At 40.9% G+C, this 24,921-nt stretch overlaps 1 protein-coding gene across 1 annotated transcript in view; it reads left to right on the top strand.

The window, feature by feature from the left end:
* The window catches only part of CNTNAP5 (contactin associated protein family member 5), an 868,401-nt gene that overhangs the window by 548,101 nt on the left and 295,379 nt on the right, over positions 1–24,921 (top strand). Inside the window, exon 12 of the mRNA XM_007964645.3 lies at positions 6,715–6,834. Coding sequence (XP_007962836.3) covers positions 6,715–6,834 — 120 coding nt within the window. The remainder of the gene's footprint in view (positions 1–6,714; positions 6,835–24,921) is intronic.

The following is a 24,921-nucleotide window of genomic DNA, read 5'->3' as shown; positions in this document are numbered from 1 at the left end:
AACGGAAACAACTCAAATGTTCTTCAATGGATTAATTATTAAGTTGTAGTATGTCTGTGTTATGAAATACTACTCAGCAGTGAAACTGGAATTGACAACTGAGACATCGCAAAGCTTGAATGGATTTCAAAGGAATTATGTTTAGTGAAAAAGGCCAGTTTTAAAAGGAATATCCAGCTTAAGGAGATGCTTTGGGGAGACAACTGTAACCAGATTGGTAGCTCAATATCCCATATTACAGCAAGTCAGAAGAATCCAGAAGATACTTAGACAAAATCGACAGAATCGCGGTGGCTCACACCTATAATCCCAGCACTTTGGGAAGCAGAGGTGGGCGGATTACGAGATCAGGAGTTCGAGACCAGCCTAGCCAACATGGTGAAACCCCATCTCTATGAAAAATACAAAAATTAGCTGGGCATAGTGGCATGTGCCTGTAATCCCAACCACTCGGGAGGCTGAGGCAGGAGAATAGCTTGAACCAGGGAGTCGGAGGTTGTAGTGAGCTGAGATCATGCCACTACACTCCAGTCTGGTGACAGAGCAAGACTCCGTCTAAAAAAAAAAAAAAAAAAAGAAAGATAATATCATGTAATTGTCCTACATGTATTCTTCACTCAGGCTAAACAGTTATCAATATTCTCCCATTTTTATTTCTACTATCCCGTCTTCACTTGTTTGATTCAACAGTTTATTTATTTATTTATTTATTTATTTATTTGTTTACATATTTATTTATTTTTTCAACTGAGACAGGATCTTACTGTGTCACCCAGGCTGGAGTTCATAGCTCACTGCAGGCTCAAACTCTTGGGCTCAAGCTATTCTTCTGCTTCAGCTTCCTGGGTAGCAGAGACTACAGGCACAAAGGCACAAGCCACCACACGCAGCTGATTTCAAATTTTTCATAGAAACAGAGATCTAATTATGTTGCTCAGGCTGGTCTTGAGCTCTCAGCCTCAAGTGATTGTCCCACCTCAGCCTCCCAAAATGTTGGAATTACAGGTGTGAACCACTGTGCACAGCTGATGGAGCATCTTAAAAACAAATTGTGGACATATAAGTTTACTACAACTACAGTATTTATAGTGAACAACTCTCTAACGCAGGACAACTCATCTTTTAAAACATAATCACACTGCCATTACCGTACCTATCAAAGTTAAAAATATTTAATATAATCTGTTATAAAATCTGATCTATAATTTTTGTGGTTATCTTAAAACATCTTCCCTCCCTCCCTCCCTCCTTTCCTCCTTCCCTCCCTCCCTCCCTCCCTCCCTCCCTCCCTCCCTCCCTTCCTTCCTTCCTTCCTTCCTTCCTTCCTTCCTTCCTTCCTTCCTTCCTTCCTTTCTCATCTTTTCTTTAATGTGTTTGAATTAGGGTCTAAACAAGATCTAGGCATAGTGTTTGATGGGCTGATATATCTTTTGCATTTCAACTCCATTTTTGCCATTTTTGTTGAAGACACTAAGTCAAACATTCCTGTATTCTAGATTTAACTAATTGCCTTCTTAACAGTGTGGCTGGGCATGTTGGCCTCTTTCTGTAAATTGGTGTTTAGATCTTGGGGCTCGAATACATTTAGCTTCAATTTTTTTGGCAAGAATGTGTTTTAGATCGTGTTATATCTTACTGTGCCACATTAGAGGCACTCTGATAATCACTTTTCATGACATTAAGATTGACCCATGAGTTTGGGTGTTTCAAATTGAATCCATAGACTAAAATATCCCATTAATATTCCACCTAATGGTTTAGCAGTCCTTGACAATCATTGTCTAATCCTTTACCTCACTGGGCATTACTAAAGGATGATTTTCAAATTCTAGTATTCTTTTGCAGATTCTGGTTTGGTTATTCTCTAAAGATTTTTTTAATGGACTGTTAAGTAGCATCCAAATACATTTATACAAGAAAGGCAGGATATGATCTCTATTCTTTCTAATATTCAGAACATGACTTCATTCTCTATTAAACTTCAAAGGGGACCAATGGACTTGAGTAGAGAGACAAGATAGATGCTAGGTAGGTAGATAGATAGATACATAAATACATACATACATGCATACATACATACATAAATTGATTGATAGAAACTAATAAATTGTAAATTGTATATATTTAACAATCAAAGTGACTATTCTTTTTTATGCCCAAATTGTCCCATCAAATTGACTCCTGGACCATTTTGAGATAATTCCAGTCTTTAATAAAAGTCTTGTTTTTAGGCAAAACAAGACATTCCACTTTCATTCTGTACTTTTCATGGTCCAGAAATTGACTCAGTAAAATCTTTGTTCCTTTTATGTGAGAACTTTTATTTAGAGACAACTATCTGTGCATTAGGTTGCTTCTTGCACTTTCAGTGGTCTAAATGTGAAAATACATCATTTTTAAAAAGCATTAAATTATGAGTTTAAGCTCATTACCAACTCTAAGCTATATTGCAGAATTTTCTCTAATGTTTGCATTTTATATTTTATCTTTTATGTTAAATCATTTAGTTTCAGTTGATAATTATTAGCTTTTTCTTGCTATGTTTAATAGTTTCATAATATAATAGCAATATTATTTAAAATAAGGTTATCAAATTTATTTTTATATTTTAAAATTTTTTGGTAGGATTCATCCTACTAGTCAAAGTACTGTTTCAATATCAAATATGTTTAAATCTATACGTTCCTAGTAATACTAAAAATATTTTCATTGGTTATTTTGGGGCACCCTAGGGAAACATTTCAGCATTTTGAAACTGATGAACTAAAGGCAAAGCATCAACCATGTAACTCGCTTTTCCCAAATAATATTGTAGTTTAGGGAAATCAAATAATTGATGAAGGATGTTTCAGTTTTGTAAAGCATTCCCATTAATAAATCAGGAAGGGATGATAGCATTAGATTAACCACCTACCAGCTGGTTTGTCTTTGGGCAAAGTACTTATATTTTATGAACTCATTTACAGTGTCCATAAATGGCAATGCTGTTACCAGGCTTTGCCCTCAGAGATCTCCCAGTTACTGAGCCAGCATTTAAGGAACAAGTATATCAAGAACAGTAGGTTAACTAAGGTGGTAAATGACTCCAGGATCTCAACGACTTAGCGAAATAAACATTTATTTTATGTTCACATCCCCATGCAGTGTGACCTGTTCAATGAAGTCAAACAATGATAAAATCCATGTCTACCCTATGGCTCCATTTCATTTAGCTTCTTGGGATTTTTTCCTGAGAATTTTGGACGGCTCAAGTGATTTGCCTTGGGCAATGGGGCATCAGCAAACATCATGCAAGCAGAGGCCTGACAAGTACTTGGTTTCTTGCTGTTCTGGGAGGTTGTACCGTGTAAACTCCCCTGCTAGAGTGTGAGAGGTCACCTGGGCCAAAGCAAAGAACTACAGCTTATCACCACCCAGCCCAGCTGACCCAGCAGCTGGCTGCAGAGGCATGAACTGCCCAGCGAATCCCAGACTCAATGGCTGGCCTGCAGAATCATGGCTTAGTCATGATTTAAAGTCAGATTTGGAGTTTTATGTGTCTTTGTTTTTATACAGCCAAAGAACTGATGCACTGAGAATATAGATGATGGAAGATGAGCGATAATACTGGGAGTTGCTGAAGCTGGTTGTGATGCTAGCAGGGTCCTTTTATTACTCTCTGTGCTCTTTGTATTTGAAATTTTCTGTAAAAAGAAAGTTAAAAAGAAAATATTAAATTTCAATGTTGCTTTAATCCTGGTTAAATTCATTTGTTTTCATTTTCTTTTAGTGTTTAAGAACTGTTATTCTAGGCCGAAAGAAAGAAAGGAACGAAAGAAAAAAGTAATTGTTATTATATTTAACTTTTAAAAATTATAGAAAATAGTATTAAAAAAAGGAGAGGCAACAAGTCATGAAACAATACTACGACTATTAATAATATAGACTCATGTTAATCAAGCACTTTCTATGTGCCATAGGTGGATTACGTCTTTGAATCCTTACTACAACAGTATGAGGGAAGCTTGTTTTGAGTTACTGTAGTCTGATGAGACAATTTATGCTTTGAGAGTTGATTAGCTACCTATTGTAATGAAGGATTCTAAAACAACACCTGGAAACAACAGACGTTATCATCTTGGAGTGTGTCTGGGTCTGTAAGCAGCTTAGCTGGGTGGTTCTGGCTCGGTCTCTCATGCACCTGCAATAAAGATGTCCACAGGACTGCTTTCGTTTTAAGGCTAGATGTGGGGATCTTACTTTGGTGCCCATTCTCAAGGCATACTGCTGAAACTTCCAGGCTCACTCCCTTGGACTTCTTGCAAAGGCGGCCTTGTTACATGAGAGTTGGCTTCTACCACAGTTAGTGATCTAGAAGCACCCAAGATGGAAGTCATTTTTTTTTTTATAATCTAATCTGGAAATGATATCTACCACACTATCATATTCTATGTGTTAGAGCAAGTCAGTAAGTTCAGCCCACTTGGAGGGAGGACATGATTTTATCAGCAGAACATGAATCCCAGGAAGTATCTGTCCATCACGGGAATTACCTTAGAGGTTGCCTAGCACAGGTGAAGTAGGTTGTCCACGCTTCCACAGGGAGTAAGGGGTAGCCCCGCGAGACAAAACCACCCATTCTGATTCCAGGGTTTACTCTGCAACTGCTCACATGCTGTGGGGTGGTGTTTACTTTTTGTGGGACGAGAGCAACTCTTTCCACATCGCTGTCATCCTGGGAATGCAGGAGCGGTTGGGAGGTCAACACAGCCAAGAGCTGATTTTCACCTTTGTGACAAACACCCAAGGGTATTATCGGGTTTAGGCAAACAAAAATAATCTGTACATTATGCTCACAATGTGGGGCACAGATTGTGGCACTCCCACATACCTCCTGCTACGGAAAGTTTGCAGGGATGCAGGAGAGAATGCCATGAGAACAAGGATAACCTTGAGTTCACTCTCATTTATAAAAAGTCAGACCCTCTCAGACTTCATAACTTTCCTGGTAATAAATTATTTGAGGTACCCCTCACATTTGATCATGACAGACTGCAGCTTCCTATTCCTGGGATGGGACATCAGTCACAAGGGGCAGGAGCTGGCTCAGGAGAGGAGTTGGTACTATATCTTGAAAGCTGTTGGGAGCCACTGAAGTGTTTAAAGCATCATAGGGTGACATGATTGGAGATGTACCTGCTGCTCTGAGCTACAACATTCTGTCTAAAGCATCAGACAACATTCTATATTCTCATGTATGAGACAGCAGATGTCTCCTTTGTACCCCAACAGATTTATTCATGTTAGCTTAATAAAATATATTTCCCAAACCTGCAGATTGGTCAAAGCTCCCTATCTCAGGACACTTGAACCTGCCTCTATCTGAGCATGCAGACTTTTGTGGCTGCCCACCAAGCTGTAAGCTTTCTGGGGTAGAGATTGATTGCCTTCTCCATGGTTCCATCCTCTGGTGGCAACCGCATCTGTTGACACATACTAGGAACTCAGTAAATGATAGTTAAGTCAAAATAAACTGAACTTCATTGTGCGCTTACTACATGTTATGTGCTATACTGAGTACTAGGTACATAAAAAAATAAGACAGTCTCAGTCGGGCGCAGTGGCTCACACATGTAATCCCAGCACTTTGGGAGGCCGAGGTGGGTGTATCACGAGGTCAGGAGTTCAAGACCAGCCTGACCAATAAGAGGAAACACCATCTCTACTAAAAATACAAAAATTAGCTGGGAATGGTGGCACGTGCCTGTAATCCCAGCTACTCAGGAGGCTGAGGCAGGAGAATCTCTTGAACCTGGGAGGCAGAGTTTGCAGCAAGCCAAGATCAAGCCACTGTACTCCAGCATGGGCAATAGAGCTGACTTGATCTCAAGGAAAAAAAAAAAAGTCTGTTTTTAGTGAAAAGCCATACTGTATGTAAGCAGTTATTTTTTTTAATTCATGAGTCAAACATTTGTTCAGGGCCTGCTGTGATTGTTGCACTCTGCTAGATGCTGGGGTACAACATCAAATGACACATGACCTCTACTCTTACAGGTTCTGTAACCCATTGAAACAGATACAATAGTATATGGATGATCCAAGCTCAGCATACAGTGGGAGCAAGGAGGAAGGTCATAGAGATAAGCAAAGAGGAGGGCCATGTAAGAGGTGAGGGACCACATTTTGAGAGGCGTTACCTCTGCACTGATTTTAAAAGAATGAATGAATTTAAATGAATGGAAAATAAGGCTGGGCCTGCTGGATCATGCCTATAATCCCAGCAGCTTGAGAGACTGAGGCAGGAGGATCACTTGAGGCCAGGAGTTCAAGACCAGCGTGGATAACAGAGTGAGACCCCGTCTCTACAAACATTTTTTTAAAAAACTAGCCAAGGTGGTGGCTCACACCTACACTCCCAGCTACTCGGGAGACTGAGTTGGGAGATCATTTGAGCCTGGAAGTTTGAGGCTGCAATGTGTCATGAGCCATGATCGCACTACTGCAGTCTAAAAAATAATAATAAAAAAGAGAGAGAGAGATGAATGGAAAATCTGAATATGAAACGTTAGTATCAAGACACTGGTACTGGTGTATTAAGGCTTGGGGAAAAAGTCAAGGATGTAGAAGAAGGAAAATGAATACACATAGAGTAAATCTAAGGAGGAGTTACTGATTCCTGCAAAGGGATGTGCAGAGCCAAGCCAAGTTTTCTCTCTGCTGCCTTTGTCTTTCCAGCCATCTACGAGCAATCCTGTGAGGTGTACAGGCACCAGGGGAACACAGCTGGCTTCTTCTACATCGACTCGGATGGCAGCGGCCCACTGGGACCTCTCCAGGTGTACTGCAATATCACCGGTAAGGTTGCAGTAGCCCTCCTCACACTTAACCACTCCACTTCATGGTAGGAATCAAAAAGAAATTCACTGGAGAGGGATACCTACGTGAATAAAACCTTGAAAGACCAACTGGTCTCCTTTGGGGAGGAAATGGCATTCTAGTGAGTAATGCAAATAGGCAGCTAGGTTAATTTTCATGAGACAGAAAAAAGAAAACTTGTTAATGGTCTTGATAATGTTTCATTGAAGCAAGAATTCATTATCAGTGGTTTTCTTTAGGGCCTCCAAGGGCATTTTCTCTCTTGCAACTCAAAAACAGAAAGAAAAGGTAAACAAACAAACAAACAAACAAAACTGCAAATCAATGGGAAGCCCTGACTTGGGAAGCTGGAGAGCTTGATTCCAGTCTGGCCCCAAGGAATGCATGACCCTTAGGTGAATACTAGAGTGTCTCTGAGCTTGATCAGTGAAATGGGAATAATAGTGACTACCCCCAGAGCTGTGAGGATTAAATACAATCATGTGTTTTAGAGCAGCTAGCCAGACTGGTTGTTCTTAGATGTCTAACCAAACAAAACAAAAAGGTGAGCTTTTTCACTTTTCTCTGGAAATCTCTTGACAGCTTACAACCTGTTTCTTAAATGCAGAAGGACACGGTAAGACGCAGTCATTACAGGGGCTTAGAAACGGCATTTGATCCTTAATTTACCATGAAACATATTTCCACAAAACCAAATCTTGAAGTAATCATTATTTAAAAATCCAGCTATGCAGCCGAGTGCGGTGACTCACGCCTGTAACCCCAGCACTTTGGGAGGCCGAGGCGGGCAGATCACAAGGTCAGGAGATCAAGATCATCCTGGCCAACGTGGTGAAACCCCGTCTCTACTAAAAATACAAAAAGTAGCTGAGTGCGGTGGCATGTGACCGTAATCCCAGCTACTCCCGAGGCTGAGGCACGAGACTCACTTGAACCCGGGAGGCGGAGGTTGCTGGGAACCAAGATCGTGCCACTGCACTCCAGTCTGGCGACAGGGCGAGACTCCATCTCAAAAAAAAAAAAAAAAAAAGAAAAAGAAAAAAATAAATCCAGCTGTGCAAGCACTCCTACCACTGTGAACATCATTAATTGGCACATACACATTTTTTGTTTGTTTGTTCGTTTCAAGCACTGGTCTTCAGAGATGCCAGCTGCATCATGTAATGAAGCAGGAAGGTAGGGGACTCTTTAGGCTCATTGAGCCCTCAGGCCTCAGGATTTTCGGCAATGAAGCAACCATATTTATGGAGTGCTTTCTGTAGGCAGACACTGTTTTGGATACAGAGGGTATGAAAAGTAAGACACAGTGGCGATTGTTCATGAGGCAGTAAAGTCAGGAACGCTACCATGAGGTATCCCCAGCAGAAACGCAAGAAAACTATTGAAAGAAATGGTGAGGAAGGAAGCACAGTAATTTGCCCATCTGGATACAAAGTCCCATGCTGTCTGCATAGAAAATGCTGGTGACCTGGAACTGGGTGCCCCGTCCTTGCATTTCCATAATACTTTCTCTCTCCAAAATGGTTGTATGGTAGCTGCTCTTCAAAAGCCCTGTAACATAATTAGAAATTGTGTTCCTGTTGTCTTTTCATGGTTGTGGTAACCTATAGTGTTCAACAACCTGGTCAAAAACTAGGCTTCTCAGCGGATCTTGGTTATTTTTAAAATGTAATTAACATATGGACTCTTGCTAAAAAGGCAGATTTCCCAGCCCCAGAAATTCTAATTCAGTAAATGCACTTTTACTGAGTTTTTCAAGTGATTCTGATGCAAATTGTCCCTGGTCCACTTTTCCAAAAAAACAGGGAAAGTAATTTGGCTGCAGAATAAGGCAAAAGAGATAAATGTCCACTGCTGAGTGGCCAGGTGTGACTTGTAATAATAGGAGTGGTATAATGGACAGCAATTACTGTGCTTCGACTCTCTCTGGGAATTGAGCTGGGAGTTTACAAATACCGTCTCTTTTCATCCTCACAACAAAAATCAGAGGCAGACGTTTTTTATCTCCATCTAACATAGAAGGAAAGAGAATATGAGCATTTCATGACTGGCTCAAGGTAATAAATTCAGTGACTGACAGTCAAGACGTAGGAAGCAGGCAGAGCCTTCTGGTTCAGTCGTAATCCATATCACCAAAATGTTCATTGGACACGTTGTATTACGTACGTTTTGTTTTTAAACAGTGTTGCTTTATTTTTAGAAAATTTTGTAACAAAAGTCATCAAGGTTAACTGAAGAAATTTTGAGGGGAAAAAGGATGAAGGAAATATTAAAGCCAACTGTAATCCATAATTCAGAGATTGCCATTGTTATTAAATTATTAGAATTTCTTCAAGACATTTTAAAATGAATGCCTGTGTGTTTTTGCTATGAACTTATATGTTACCTGTATCCATACCAACACATGGAAATATACATATAGATTTAAATTATAAATTTTAATTTTAATGTGTGATATAGATTTTCCCTATTAAAATATATTTTGAGATTAAGATAAATATAGCTTAGAAACGTTAAACTCTTCAAAATAAGGCAAGGACAAGGACACAGAGAGCCTGATTGATGCACAGGCTTCATCTACATGAGACTCTCTTCCTCACCGTCCAACAGCCTTCTCTCAGGGTTTATGTGTGATCATTTGTCCAAGAATGACTAAAGGTGAATAGTGTACTTGTATTTAAAGATTACTGCTGTGCTGATGTGATCCTAAAGAAATCATAGCCTCTGAACTGTGTCCCGAGTTGATCAGCTTGGTGTGCGTGGTGGGGTATTTCTTTTGAATATGTTTTTTGGGGGTTATATTCAGCTGCACGATGTATAAGTTTCTGTTTTTTTTTTTTCTAAAATACCTGCAAAAATAAAAGCAGACCAGGCATAGCGGTTCACACCTATAATCCCAACACTTGGGAGGCCAAGGCATTTGAGGTCAGGAGTTCGAGACCAGCCTGGCCAACATGGTGGAAACCTATCTCTACTAAAAATACAAAATTAGCCAGGTATGGTGGTGCACGCATATAGTACTAGCTACTCGGAGGCTGAGACAGGAGAATCACATGAACTTGGGAGGCAGAGATTGCAGTGAGCCGAGATCGTGCCACTGCACTCCAGCCTGGACGACAGAGTGAGACTCTGTCTCAAATAAATAAACAAATAAAAATAAAATAAAAGCAAAGCTCTGTGTCGGCTGAACTACACAACTCTCATGTTTAAATGGAAAACAATTTTCTGATACATACATGTAATGATGATCAAATAAGCATCTTTCTATTTGAAAATTTTAAAAGTTGAATGTTGTTAAATGTGAGTGACTTACAACACTATGAAAAGTGTGACACAGTAGTCCAGGGAAGAGAGTCAGGAAGAAGGGAGAGAAGAAACAGAAGGAAACTTGTGCTATCTTTAACACTGGGATCATCCCAGAATGGGAGTCCAGAGCACCAGAAGGCAGGAAAACCAAGCGCTCTTTCTGCACCTTGTGCCTGTCAGCTCAGTTAAGTGCCTGGGGCCCAGGCCCACATCTATAAAATTAAGATCTGGGTCCTCTGGCTTCCATAGCCTTTCCTTATTGAGAATTCTCTGAGCTATTCTTTGAGGTTCCAGAGAAGAGAGACTTTTCTTCTGAGAAGTCTACAGATACTTGCAAATGGATGTCATGGGACGGAAGATGGGCAGGTTTCCATTGTAGAGAGCAATAGTACATTTGAGTCCCAGCTGTCTCTCTTACAGTGCACCCTGGGGAACGTGAGCTCCCCCTTCCTATAAGCATAGTAGTCCCTAACCTGTCCTGGGAGATGTTAAGTCTGTGCATCTAACCTGCACACAGGGCAGTCTTCAGGAGGGGAGTTCCCCAAATGCTCAACCAGCAACTGTCCCATTTAATGTAAAGAGGCATAATCTCTGCGACGGGAAGTTAACTTAAGGGAGGCGATTAAGCTTATTGATAAAGTGGACTGAATCTGGACCTCCACACACTTTTGACAGGGTGCCATCCTTAGAACTATGTTCTAAGTTGCTTCACCACAGGGCTATCAGATGGGAGATGGGGAGAGCACAATTTTTGGATGGAGAATTGAGTGAAGTGTTGGATAAGGAAGTTAAAGAGTAAGTTTCCACAGGAACACACACTTGTCAGACGCTTAACAGTTTTTTAAAGTGATTTACAATAAGGTTCAGCCAACATAATTTTACTCAATATAAATTTGGGCATTGTGGGCACTGTGAAAGTGCTGTAGTTTTAATAGTGTGTCTATATTGGTTTCCTAGGGCTCTGTAACAAACTACATAACACTGGTTTTATTTCACACCACTGCAATAAAATGAGTATCATAATAAAGCAAGTCACATGAATTTTCTAGTTTCCAAGTGTTACTGCAAAGGGGTCCTGATCCAGACCCCAAGAGAAAGTTCTTGGACTTCACTCAAGAAAGAATTTGGGGAAAGTCTATACAGTAAAGTTAAAGCAAGTTTATTAAGAGAGTAAAGGAATAAGGAATAGCTATTCCATAGGCAGAACAGCCCCAAAGGTTGCTGGCTGGCCATTTTTATGGTTGTGTATTGATTATATGCTAAACAATTAATCATGAGTTTTCCAGGAAAGTGGTGGGCAATTCCCAGGACTGAGGGTTTCTCCCCTTTTTAGACCATGTATGGTAGCTTCCTGATGTCACCATGACATTTGTAAACTGTCATGGCTCTGGGGGTAGTGTCTCTTAGCATGCGAAGGCTTTATTATTAGTGTATAATGAGCAGTGAGGATGGCCAGAAGTCAGTTTTGTTACCATCTTGGTTTTGGTGGTATCTGGCCAACTTCTTTACCGCATGCTGTTTTATCAGCAAGGTCTTTGTGACCAGAATCTTGTGCCAACCTCCTATCTCATCCTGTGAATAAGAATGCCTTAACCTCCTGAGGATGCAGCCCAGTAGATCTCAGCCTTATTTTACCCAGTCCCTGTTCAAGATGGAGTCACTCTGGTTTAAATATCTCTGACACAAGTTCATATAAAAGTTATGTTTACACTACAGGTAAACTATTAATTGTGCAATAACAGTATATAAAACAAAAAGTCTTTGTCTTAATTAAAAAAATACTTTACTGCTAAAAAATGCTAACAACCTTCTGAGCCTTCAGTGAGGCTTAAGAGACCCAATCATTTTTGCTGTTGGAGGAAAAAGATGTTAATGGCTGCTAACCAATCAGGATGCTCATTGCTGAAGGTTGGGGTGGCTGTGGCAGTTTCCTAAAATAAGACTACAATAAAGCATGTCACATAATTGACTATTTTTTGAAGGATTTCTCTGTAGTGTGTAATTTTGTTTGATAGCATTTTACCCACAGTATAACTTCTTTCAAAATTGAAGTCAATCATTCCAAATTTTGCCACTGCTTTAGCAACTAAGCTTGTGGAATATTCTAAATCTTTTGTTGACATTTTAACAATGTTTATAGCCTCTTCACCAAGAGTAGAGTCCATCTCAAGAAGCCACTTTACTTGTTCATCCCTAAGAAGCAACTCTTCATCCGTTACAATTTTGTCATGAGAATACAGCAATTCAGTCACATCTTCAGGTTCCACCTCTAATTCTAGTTCTCTTGCTGTTTCCACCAAATCTGCAGTTACTTCCTCCACAGAAGGAATGAACTTCTCAAAAGAGGACTGGAATCAACTTCTTCCAATCTCCTGTTTGATATTTTGGCCTCTCCCATAAATCATGAATGTTCTTAATGAGATCTAGAATGGCAAATGCTTTCCAGAAGGTCTTCAAATTATTTTGCCCAGACACATCGAAGGAATTACTTTCTATGGCATTTGTAGACTTTTGAACTGTATTTTTTAAGACTAAAAAGTCAAAATTCCTCCTTGATCCATGGGCTGCAGAGTCAATGTTGTGATAGCAGGCATGAAAACAACATTAACCTCATTGTAGATCTCCATCAGAGCTCTTGAGTGACCTCGTTCATTGTCTGTATGCAGTGATATTTTGAAAGAAATCTTTTTCTGTTGTTGTTTATGAACAGGAGGTCTCAATGGTGGGCTTAACATATTCAGTAAACCATGCTGTCAACAAATGTGGTTCCATCCAGGCTTTACTATTCCATTTAGAGAGCACAGGCAGAGTAGATTTAGCATAATTCTTATGGACCCTAGGATTTTTAGAATGGCAAATGAGCATTAGCACTTGCATCAAGAGATACAGCCTATCCTTGGAAGCTTTAAAGATAGGCATTGTCTTCTCTTCTCTTCTCTCCCTCTGAAAGTCTTAGATGGCACCTACTGCTTAGTGTAGCCACTTTCATCAATGATCTTTGTTATACCTTCTGGGTAACTTACTGCAGCTTCCACATCAGCACTTGCTGCTTTACCTTAAGCTTTTAGGTTATGAAGATGGCTTCTTTAATTAAACCTCATGAACTAGCCTCTCCTAGCTTAAGACTTTTCTTCTGCAGCTTCCTCACCTCTCTCAGCCTTCATAGAATTGAAGAGAGTTAGGGCCTTGCTCCGGGTTAGGCTTTGGTTTAAGGGAATGTTGTGCCTGACTTGATCTTCTATTCAGACAGCTAAAATTTTCTCCACATCACCAAGAAGGCTGTTTTGCTTTCTTATCATTCATGTGTTCACTGAAGTAGCATTTTTAATTTTCTTCAAGAACTTTTCCTTTGCATTCACAACTTGGTTAACTTGCACAAGAGGCCTAGCTTTTTGTCTGTCTGTACTTTCAACATACCTTCCTCATTAAGCTTAATCATTTCTAGCTTTTGATTTAAAATGAGAGATGTGCCACTCTTCCTTTCACTTGAATTCTTAGAGGTCGTCGTAGGGTTACTATTTGGCCTAATTTTAATCTTGTTCCATCTCTGGGAATAGGGAAGCCTCAGGAGAAGGAAAGAGACAGAAATCATTGGCCAGCAGAGCAATCAGAACACACAGTATTGGTCAATTAAGTTCATTGCCTTATATAGGTGCAGTTCATGATGCCCCAAAACAATTACAATAGTAACATTAGTGACCCCTTATCACAGATCACTATAGCATATGTAATAAGAATAAACAAGTTTGAGATATTGCAATGGTGGATTGGTGGCTCTTGCCAATGTGCAGGGTCTAGGGATAAAATAATGACAATAATGTAGTATTATAAGGGATAATAATAATAATAATGAACATAAATTACCAAAATATAACAGAGAGACGTGAAATGAGCACACGATATTGGAAAAACGGTACCGATAGACTTGCTCAACATAGGGTTGCCACAAACCTTCATTTTTTCTTTTTTTAATGAAATATCTGTGAAGCACATTAAAGTGAAGTTCAATAAAACAAGGTATGCTTCAACCAGAGACTGGGCGACTTATAAAACAGAGGAATATTTTCTCACAGTTCTAGAGCCCAGAAATCCAAAATCAAAGTACCTGCAGTGCCACACTTCCTGTTGAACATGCAGGGTGAATCTTTTCTTTGCCACTTCCTAGCTTTTTTTTTTTTTTTTTTTTTTGAGACGGAGTCTCGCTCTGTCACCCAGGCTGGAGTGCAGTGGCCGGATCTCAGCTCACTGCAAGCTCCGCCTCCCGGGTTCACGCCATTCTCCTGCCTCAGCCTCCGGAGCAGCTGGGACTACAGGCGCCCGCCACCTCACCTGGCTAGTTTTTTGTATTTTTTAGTAGAGACGGGGTTTCACCGGGTTAGCCAGGATGGTCTCGATCTCCTGACCTCGTGATCCGCCCGTCTCGGCCTCCCAAAGTGCTGGGATTACAGGCGTGAGCCACCGCGCCCGGCCGCCACTTCCTAGCTTTTGAGATTTGCTCAGTCCTTGGCACTCCTTCACTTGCAGCCTCAGCGCTTTAATCTCTGCCTTCTGGAGATTGCTACGCTGCCTTCATGTGACATTGTCACGTGGCCTTCTCCTCCCATGTGCCTGTGTGTCCATTTATTTTCTTCTTACAAGGGTACCCTTCATGCTGGGTGACGCCCATCCTAATGGAGTATGACTTCATCTTAACTCGTTTACTTCTGTAAAGAATGTCTTTCCAGATAGGTTACATTCATAGGTACTGAGGGTTAGGACTTCGATGTATCTTTCTGGTGACAAAATTCAACCCTTAATAGTATGATTTCAGTCTTCTTCACAGACTAATCAAGGAGATGACACAGCAGCAATTAAAGTATAAGGACAATGACAAAGTGTGTCTAGTGCTTGTGGGAGCTCACAGGAGGGACCCTAACCTGGCCTGGTGTGCAGTGTGAAGGCTACTGGGCAGCAGATAATGCCTCTGAAATCTAAATGGGAGTAAAAGCTGGTCAAGAGAAGAGCTGCAAAAAAGCATTTCCAGGAAGACAGAATGAAGAGCAGGAACAAACGCCCAGCATCCCTAGAACCTGCATATTTGTGGAAGTCACCAACCCACTGAGCTGCCTCAATAGATTAGAACCCAGAAAATCTCATAAAGCTGTGGCTGAATAGAAGAGAAAGGATCAAATTGACTTGAGCAGCAGCAAGCAAAGGCCGTTGAAGCTCTGTAATCTGAACTAGAGTTTCCCAGCACAAACATCTGCTGTCTCAGATTTAACAGAACAGAAAAGGAGGAATGGCTTTATTATAGAGAGTTCTTGAGCATGTGAGACTATTTAGCTTGCCCTGAAAAAAAAAAAAAAAAAAAAGATGAGCCATAGTCTTAAGAGCTAGCAACAAGATGTCCCCTCAACAGCATGCATGGACCTCGGCACTGACCCCATATCTTGAGAACAGCGGATCTCTCATATGGCTTGCTCAAATTAGGGACTATTCTTAAAGGTGTGAATATATAAAAGGAATTTATAGTGTAGGGACTGTAGCACAGAGATACTAACAGAGTGGGAAGAAAGGCACATGTTCAGAAGCTGTGCCTCTGGAGATCTGTGGCCTCCTGTGTGGGAAGTAGCCAGCTCAATCCAATGACCACTTTGACCTCAGTCTCTCGTTCCTCCTTCTGGGCTCCTTTCTATGCTCCCCACTGATGAAACCCAACTAGAATCGAGAATGCAGGAGTGCACACTGATAGAATGCTTTTCGTCAACCTTCCTGCGCACAGAGAAGGCTGGAGATGTGCGGAAAGTGGAACTGGTGGGGCAAATGGAAGCTATCCATATTGACCTGCTTAAAGGACTGGCCAAAAAGGTCTGGGGAAAGTGATTAAAATGCACAAGAATTAAGGATGGTGGTGAGGGCAGGGGCTGTCAGTGGAATTCACAAACCATGCAAATGAATGAAGCGTAGACTTGTTAAATCAATTTCAACCTGAACAAGAAAAGACCACTCTTTATGAGTTAAATAGCACTAAAGTCAGAATGAATGTAAGAAACACGTACTGAATAAGAGATTTAGGAAACGACCTACCCCAAGATTTAATACAGGTACTCAGTTTATAAAGAACTTAGAAACAAGTAAACAAGTAAGAGAAACTGTGACATGCTAAAACGTATTATTTTGTCGAAAGGTAGTTCTCGGCTTCATACCTCCATCCGATGATAAAAACCTGGAATGGATGCAGAGCGTTTCAGCCAATGATGTAGGAGTTGGTGATCATCCTTCGCTGGGTGGGTAGGGAAAGATGCATTTGAGACAACCAGCAGTCCACTAGGGACTAAGAATTTGGGTTTCTGGATGAAAATGCACATAAAGTGATCTTGCAGGATGGGTGAGATGTCATCAGGAAGCAAAGGAGTTCTTGGCACTGGGTCCCATATAAAAGAAAAGGTGAAAGAGCAGGTCACAGTAACTAACTGAAATCCATGAACACCTAAGGTGGCTGTATAGGAAGCTTGGGTTGATAAAACAGAAGAATCGGCTTCTAACGTGGGACAATCTGCCCTTGGGGTGATGGTGAATTTTATGTATCCACTTGGCTGGAACATGGTACCTAATATGTGAACATACTATCCTGAATGTTTCCTATAAAAGTGTTTTTGGATGAGACGAACATTTAAATCAGTGGACTTTAAGCAAAGCAGATTGCCCTCCATAATGGGGATGGACTTCATCCAATCAGTTGAAGGCCTTAAGAGAACAAACACTAACCTCTCCCAGCTGAGGAGGAATTCTGAAAGCAGATGTCTCTGGTCTGGAACCGCAGCTACTTCCTCGGTCTCTTGTCTGCCAGCTTCCCCTGCAGATTTTGGGCATACTAAGCCTTCATAATCCAATTTCTTGAAATCTATCTCCTTCTCTCTTTTTCTCATTCATATATATATGTACACACACACACACACACATACATACATATATACATGTATATATACACATATATGTGTGTGTGTATATATATGTGTGTGTGTATATATATAGCGTACACACACACACACAGTTTAGTTTATTCAGGTAGTTCTGTTTCTGGACAACCTTGACTCATCCATTTGGGTGCCTCAGGATGAGTTTAATGCCCCTACTCTGTGCTCTGCTCATGACATTACTCACACTGCATTATAATGCAGTGTTTACCTATGCGTCCCCACAGGGCTGTGAGCTCCTTGTTGGAAAATAAGGAACAGGGTGTGATGAATCTTTGGATCTACTTTTATACACACTTGAATGAGTCTAGTGTAAACTGAACTCAGAAATCACTGCCAAATTGAAGACTAATTTCTACCTTTCCCCTTTTTTTCTTTTCTGTTCCCATAATTTATCTTTGACTCAAGCCCTGTTCCATTAAATCAATAACAGTTTGGGACTTTGGAAACAGCCTCAGTGTTTAATCTTGACTGAGTTTGAGTCATTCCTACTCTTTGCAATGCCTTCTATAAGTCCAAGAGTAGAGAGTGCCCATCTGTTCCTCACTGCCTTCATGACTGTTTGTTGCTGCCCAACCTCTCTCCAAGTTGCTGTTTTCTTCAAACATAGAAATGACTAATGGGTAGAAATATGATTTGGAGTCACACTGGGGTTTAAATTCTAGCACATTCTAGCAGAATGGCCTTGGATAAATCATCTAGTATTTCTAGATCTTGGTTTTTCTAGTTGCATAGCCTTGGATAAATCATCTAACATTTCTAGATCTTGGTTTTCTTATCAGTAATGTGAAGACAATAAAAAATTGGTGACGTGTAAGACTGTGAGAATTAGCATATATATATATGCTATACACACACACACACATAAATATGCAAAGTTTCTAGCCTCAAAAAGTAGATGGTCATTCAATATACTAATGTAATGTCATGGTGTGATTATTAATTGTGTCTCTAACCACTCTTATAGTTGACATAGTATGAATAATTTTATATAGTCATTCTAGCCATGAAAGATAGCTATCACCTTTGCCAGTGATAGAAATAGAATCTTTACTTGTGTAGGCACCATGAGATTTCAGAGGCTTTTGGAGCCTGGAGAGAGCATTTCTGCTGGGACTCTTTCAATATTGATAAAACCGAATTATAAGGGTGAGGCACTCTGACAAGATTTTCTTTGAAACTTGACATTAAACTGATTCTACCCAGTTTACATTGTGCCTTTTTTAATGTTAACAGGACACACTGTCAACATATTAAAAGATATTTTTAGCTGTATACTGTTTTTCCTTTGTACAGCATAATTGCGTATTGATATGCAAAATTGTCTAGAATCACTAGCAAAAACACATTTATTTCTTATCTTGATGGATTCAATGCCAATTTCATGCATGTGGATCTGTAAGGCAATCATCAGGCATTACAAGGAATTTGCAAGGAACATTTAGTCAAATCTCTAAAGCGAAACTTATTTTCCATTCTCAAACAGCTCATAATCCATTTGCAAACCAACTTACAAGTCTCCATATCTTGTCACTCTGGCTATTATGACGCTCTGTTTCTCACTCCTTTGGCAGCAGCCTCTGTTTTCATTAAAACTCATCAAAGCATGCATAATGGAGTAGGTAGAAAGCTGCAATTGAGGTCTCACCAATATTTCTGCACATAATTGTGCAGTGTGATTGCAGTAATAGATTATCATCCCAGGTATTGACATAAAGAAAGAAATGTATCCATGTGGTCTGGCCTAAATTGTTAGCCTTGCTTCCTGAAGTTAGAGCGATGTCAGTGAATTTACCTGTGGGCTGCACCCGGGTCTGTCAGTGTAGGGGAAATGAGAGTCATCCATGACATAAAATGGGACCACTAGTTATGAAACATTTATTTCTCCCTGGCCGCCTTGGGATGTTGTTAATTGTGGCAGCTGTATCCTATAGCAAAGTAAGTAGAATTTAGTTGCTTACATGACTTGTATCTGTGATACAATTTGGCACTGGTATCTCCTTGCAGATTCCTATTTGAAAACACTCTACTTTCTTTTGTTCTTCAACTTTTATTTTAAGTTCAGTACTACATGTGCATGATGTGGAGGTTTTTTACATAGGTAAACGGTGTGCCGTGATGGTTTGCTGCACAGATCACCCCATCACCTAGATATGAAGCCCAGCATCCATTAGCTATTCTTCCTGATGCTCTCCCTCCCCCACACCCCCACCTTTAACAAGCTCCAGTGTGTGTTGTTCCCATTCCATGTGTCCATGTGTTCTCATCATTCAGTTCCCACTTGTAACTGAGAACATGTGGTGTTTGGTTTTTCTGTTCCTATGTTAGTTTGCTAAGGATGATGGCTTCCACCTCCATCCATGTCCCTGCAAAGACATGATCTTATTTATTTTTACTGCTGCATAGTATTCCGTGGTGCATATGAACTACATCTTCTTTATCCAGTCTATCATTGGTGGGCATTTTGGTTGATTCCATGTCTTTACTAATGTGAATAGTGTGGCAATGAACATACACATGCATGTATTTTTATAAAAGGATGATTTATATTCCTTTGGGTATAAAACCAGTATTGAGATTGCTGGGTCAAATGGTGTATCTGCCTCTAGGTCTTTGGGGAATTTCCACACTGTATTTCACAATGGTCGAACTAATTTACACTCCCATCAACAGTGTAAAAGCATTCCTTTTTCTCCAAAATGTCATCAGCATCTGTTGTTGTTAGTTTTTAATTGTAGCCATCCTGATTAGTGTGAGATGATATCTCATTGGGAAACACTCTACTTTCAACCCCCCCCCCCCCACATACACACACACTCACACACACATGTGTCAACTTCCATTGCCCTACTTCAGGCTCATACAAAAGCAAGCTGCGTTCAAGTTCTGAAGTTTGCTTTTTTATCACAAGTTGGGTAACCATCATTGCAAAAGTATTGTTACCACAAAGTTGTCATTTGATTACAGACTGTAAAATATTGTGCAGAATATCTACAGGGTACCAAGCTAGTACAACATGCATTACAGTGAAGTAGCTGGAATAATTTTTATTTTATAAGTGCATGAATGAGGCTAGTAAGTAGTAGAAACAGGATACCAATTATAGCTGTCTAGAAATGAAGCTTCTGCCCTGTATGCTGTGCTCTTTATCAAAGGATAGTAAGGCAAGGAAGGCAACACTTCCTCTATTACTTTGAATCAATATGCATTGGTTATCTGTTCTGGCCAGGCACTGACAAGCCACTGAGAATATAGAAATGATTAAGATATGGTCCTGCAAGTTCACAGACTTTATAATCTCCTGTCCTTGTTGGAAAAAAACATGCTCAAGTCTTCAGCTTTCCCCATTGTGATTCATAATTCACACAACAGCTAGGCTGATCTTTAAAAAATACAGGGATGGCCATGTCTCTCCGTCCCTTCCACTTCTACCTGAATAAATTCCCATCTCCTACCCATGGCTTACAATGTTTGAAGGGCATGGTTGTGAATATTTATAAGTTTATATGCATCAGTGAAAACTCTTTGAACAGTGCCCATAATCATGACACCTTCTAAATTACTATATTATTGTCTAATTACTTTGTGGGGGCATGAGTAAAACCCTCCATCTTTATACCTTAGTTTCTCTGTCTGTAAATGGAGGGTGATGATGATGACAGCTTTTTATGGTTGCCACGTAGTCAATTGAATGAGTTAACATGTAAACAATGTCAGAAAATGACAGTCACAGAGAAGGTGGGAAAGAAAGCCTAGATCCTTCTTCTTGTCTTCTTTTGCCTTTCTTTGGAAACACATCCACTGTCTTTAGGGACAGCAGGTTTAGTTCATCCTGGGGGAGGAGCTCACAAGCTGAGTCCCCGTGGTGGCACAAGCATTGTTTCCTGGTTGAGACTCACTCATGGGTGACATATGTGCTGTGGCTCACTGGTAGTTTAATCAGTTGGAATAATACTTGTGTTGTTGCTTATATTTCAGAGGGATAATTTGCTTTCTGTAAATGAAGCTTTTCCAGAGGACTATTTTAGGCTGAAGGATAGCAATTTAACAGCTTGGAGGAGGGAACTTTTAGTTAAGTGTCTCTCTTTTCTCTCTAATGGGTTTATGATGTCAACCAAAGTGTGGTGACCACATAGGGCTTCCAGAAGGCTGGTCTCTTAGGCGAAGCTCTGGAGCTGCTCTGCGTGTGCTGAAGGGCTGAGCTTTAAAGTGGTCTCTCTGGACTAGTGGCAGAAGGCATAATCTCTTGCTAAATTGGGCCATTAAATAAAACTACTAAGTCATAAAGCTGTAGTATTACCCTGAAATTAAAGCATTGTCACCTTTGAATTGCCAAGAATTTTAACAGGCACTTAGAGAAATTCCTTTCACACACCCGTTTAGCACAGCCAGTTGACTCCAACCCACGTGGATGGGAGCAGGAGGCTCAGGTGATTGCCCTGTGATTTTAATTCATTTACTTGATCATTCATTCATCCATCCCTTCCTGTACTAACTCATTTGCTGCTTTCTTGAATTCCTTTATTATCCTCTCATTTATGTATTCATTTGTTAATTCTCTCATTTATTTACCTCCTCATTTATTTTTTCAGGTATTTAATTACTTACACATTATTCATTAATTCAGTCACTCTGTCAATTATTCAGTTGATAATTCAGAAATTAAGTAATTCAAATAAACTTTTGAGTATTGACTGAACTTGACATCATGGTTACAAAATAAATAAATCTGCTCTTGTCCTCAAGGAACTCACAGTTCGGAGAAGAAGACGGACATTGTAAACAGATATTTTGCACAGTGTGGAAAATAGAATAGAAGCTGGTAGATGGTACAGAAATAGTACACAGGAAACAGGGGTTGAAAGAAAGTATACAAGGAGGCTGGGGGGTGGTGGGCAGAGAAGATGCCCTTGAAGAGCTGCCCTCTGAGCTGCATTTTGTAGTAGAAGCTGCTAACATTTATCTAGCAGCTGCTGGTATTAGGCACCATGCTAGGTATTTTACATTCAAGATGTTATTTGATTTTCTTAGCAATCCATGTTACAGAGATAGGCACCATCTGGAGAGACTAAGCAACTAGCCCAAGGTCTCACAAGGAGCAAATGGTAAAGCCAAGAGTGGAAGCTGTGGGTGAGGTCGTGAGGCTGGGTTATTAAGGCCAGGTGACACAGTCTCTGAAACAAAGAAAGCCTCCTTTGTCCAAACAGAATTCCCCTCTGGCCTGCATTGCTCTGTCTGTTGCTCACAGTCCCTTAACTCAATGCCATGGTGGAAAGCTCCTCCAGGAAGTAGCCTTCAAGGGCGACGGCTCCATTATACCCACTTTACCTCCCTGCCCTTCACTTTCTTCAGCTGTAATGGGGGGAAATCATACCCACCTTTGCAGGTTTCTCCAAGTATCAGATGAAAATTATATAAAGCAGAGGTTCACAAAGCTTAGTTTTCTAAAGCGTGAGCTGGGATGAATGTTTAAGATGCCATTTTCTAGGCCTATTCCCAGCAATATTTATTCAGTAGATACAGAACAGTGATCAGAAATAGCATGTTTAGCAAGCACCTAAGATACTGAACTTTGGGATATACCTATATAAGGTGATTAGCACAGTACTCAGTGCTTAATAAGGCCCCATCCTTATGTATCTCCCCACTTCTAAGGGGGCTCAGGCCAGGGCCTAGAATCGCTGCTCTTCTAAGCACTGAACACAGGGCTTATCCTGACTCTTCCAGATGGATCTTTCCATCTTTTACTGCAGATAACTGGTAAGCCTCATTTTTGGCATCAGGGAATTGGGAAACAATCCAGTCAACAAAGATTTATTGATGCACTTCTTGGGTTCTGTAACCTGCTGGTCCACACGCAAAGGACCTCATATTGCAATAAGAAAATAAAGCCATCCAGCTCTTATAGCCGTTTTATCTAGGCCATTTTATTTAATTCGTAAAACCATCCTGTAGCAACTTGACAATAATGGAATCTTGGTCAAGTTGCTTCACTTTTATGAGACTCAATTTCCTCATCTGTATAATAGAAATTATCATTTATTCTTACCTCAATGAGTTGTTGTACAAAATTAAGTAGCATTAAATAAGCAAATGTACCCAACAGACTCAGGACAATATCTGACATTTCCTAAGACCTCCTGAAATAAAAGGAATCACCGACCAGGGGCAACATCATAGAATGATCTAGATGCTAAAGGAATTTAGAGACAGGAGTGGTCAAGGAAGCTTTATGGGAGACACTAGGCTTGGGTTTGACCTTGGAAGACAGGTATCCTGGAGTGTGTTAGTCCACGCTCACATTGGTATAAAAATTATACCTGGTGGGAAAGGGGCCAAGATGACAGAAAAGAAACAGCTGTAGCCTGCAGCTCCCAGTGAGATGAATGCAGAAGGTCAGTGATTTCTGCATTTCCAACGGAGGTAACCACTTCATCTAATTGGGACTGACTAGGCAGTGGAGTTGACCTACAGAGAGTGAGAAGAAGCAGAGCGGGTCATCATTTAACCTGGAAGCTGCACTGAGTGGGTGTACCTCCCTCCCCTAGCCAAGGGAAACGGTGAGGGACTGTGCTACCTGCCAGGGGTACTATGCTGTTCCCATGGATTTTTGCAATATGTGGATCAGGAGATTCCCTCGTGAGCCTACACCACCAGGGCTCTCAGTCTCAAGCACAAAACGAGGTGGCTGTTCAAGCAGGCACTGAGCTGCAAGAGTTTTTACATACACTGGGAGTGCCTTGATCTCCAGTGAGACAGGAGAACAGTCCACTCCCCTGGTAAGGGGGTTGTAGTCAGGGAGCCAAGCAGTCTCGCTCAGCAGGTCCCACTTCCATGGGCCAAGCAAGCTAAGAACCACTAGCTTGAAATCCCCGCTGCCAACACAGCAGTCTGGAGTTGGCCTGGGACCACTGAGTTCCCTGTGGGAGAAGCGACCATCATTACTGTGGCTTTAGTTTTCTCCTGACAGTGCTAAGGAGACTGGGAGATTTGGACTGAGCAGAAGTCACCACAGTGCAGCAAAGGAGCTGTGGCAGATCATAGCCAGATGACTTCTTGAGATCCCTCCTCACTGGGCAGGGCCTCCCTGCAGGAAATCCAGCAGCTCCAGTCAGAGACTTACAGAAAGAGCTCTCACCTCCCTGAGACGGAGCATCTGCGGGGAGGAGAAGCCGTCATGGCAGGTTCAGCGGACTTAATCTTTCCTGCCTGCCAGCTCTGAAAAAAATCAGCTGCTCCAAATAAGGGGGATTCCCCCAGCACAGCACACCAGCTCCGCTAAGGGGCAGACTGTCTTCTCAAGCAGGTCCCTTACCCTGTGCCTCCTGACTGGGTGAGACCTCCCAATAGGGGTCACCAGAAACCTCATAGAGGAAAAATCCCAGTGGGCATCAGGTCAGTGTCCCTCTAGGATGAAGCTTCCAGAGGAAGGAGCAGGCAGAAGTCTTTGCTGTTCTGCAGCCTGTCGTGATATCCAGGCAAAAAGGGTCTGGAGTGGAACCCCAGCAAACCACAGCAGACCTGCAGAAGAAGGGCCTGACTATTAGAAGAAAAACAAACAGAAAGCAACAACATCAAAAAAAAAAAAAAAAAAAAAACCCACAAAAACCCCATCCAAAGTTATCACCCTCAAAATCAAAGGTAGATAAATCCATGAAGATGAGGAAAAACCAATGCAAAAACACTGAAAAATCCCCCAAATCAAAATGCCTCTTCTCCTCAAATGATTGCAACCTGTCTTCAGCAAGGTCACGGAACAGAGCTGAAGCTGAGATGGATGAACTGACAGAAATAGACTTCAGAA

This window comes from Chlorocebus sabaeus, chromosome 10 (assembly GCF_047675955.1).
Source record: "Chlorocebus sabaeus isolate Y175 chromosome 10, mChlSab1.0.hap1, whole genome shotgun sequence".
Lineage (NCBI taxonomy): Eukaryota > Metazoa > Chordata > Mammalia > Primates > Cercopithecidae > Chlorocebus > Chlorocebus sabaeus.
This window is presented reverse-complemented; position numbering and strand designations above follow the sequence as displayed.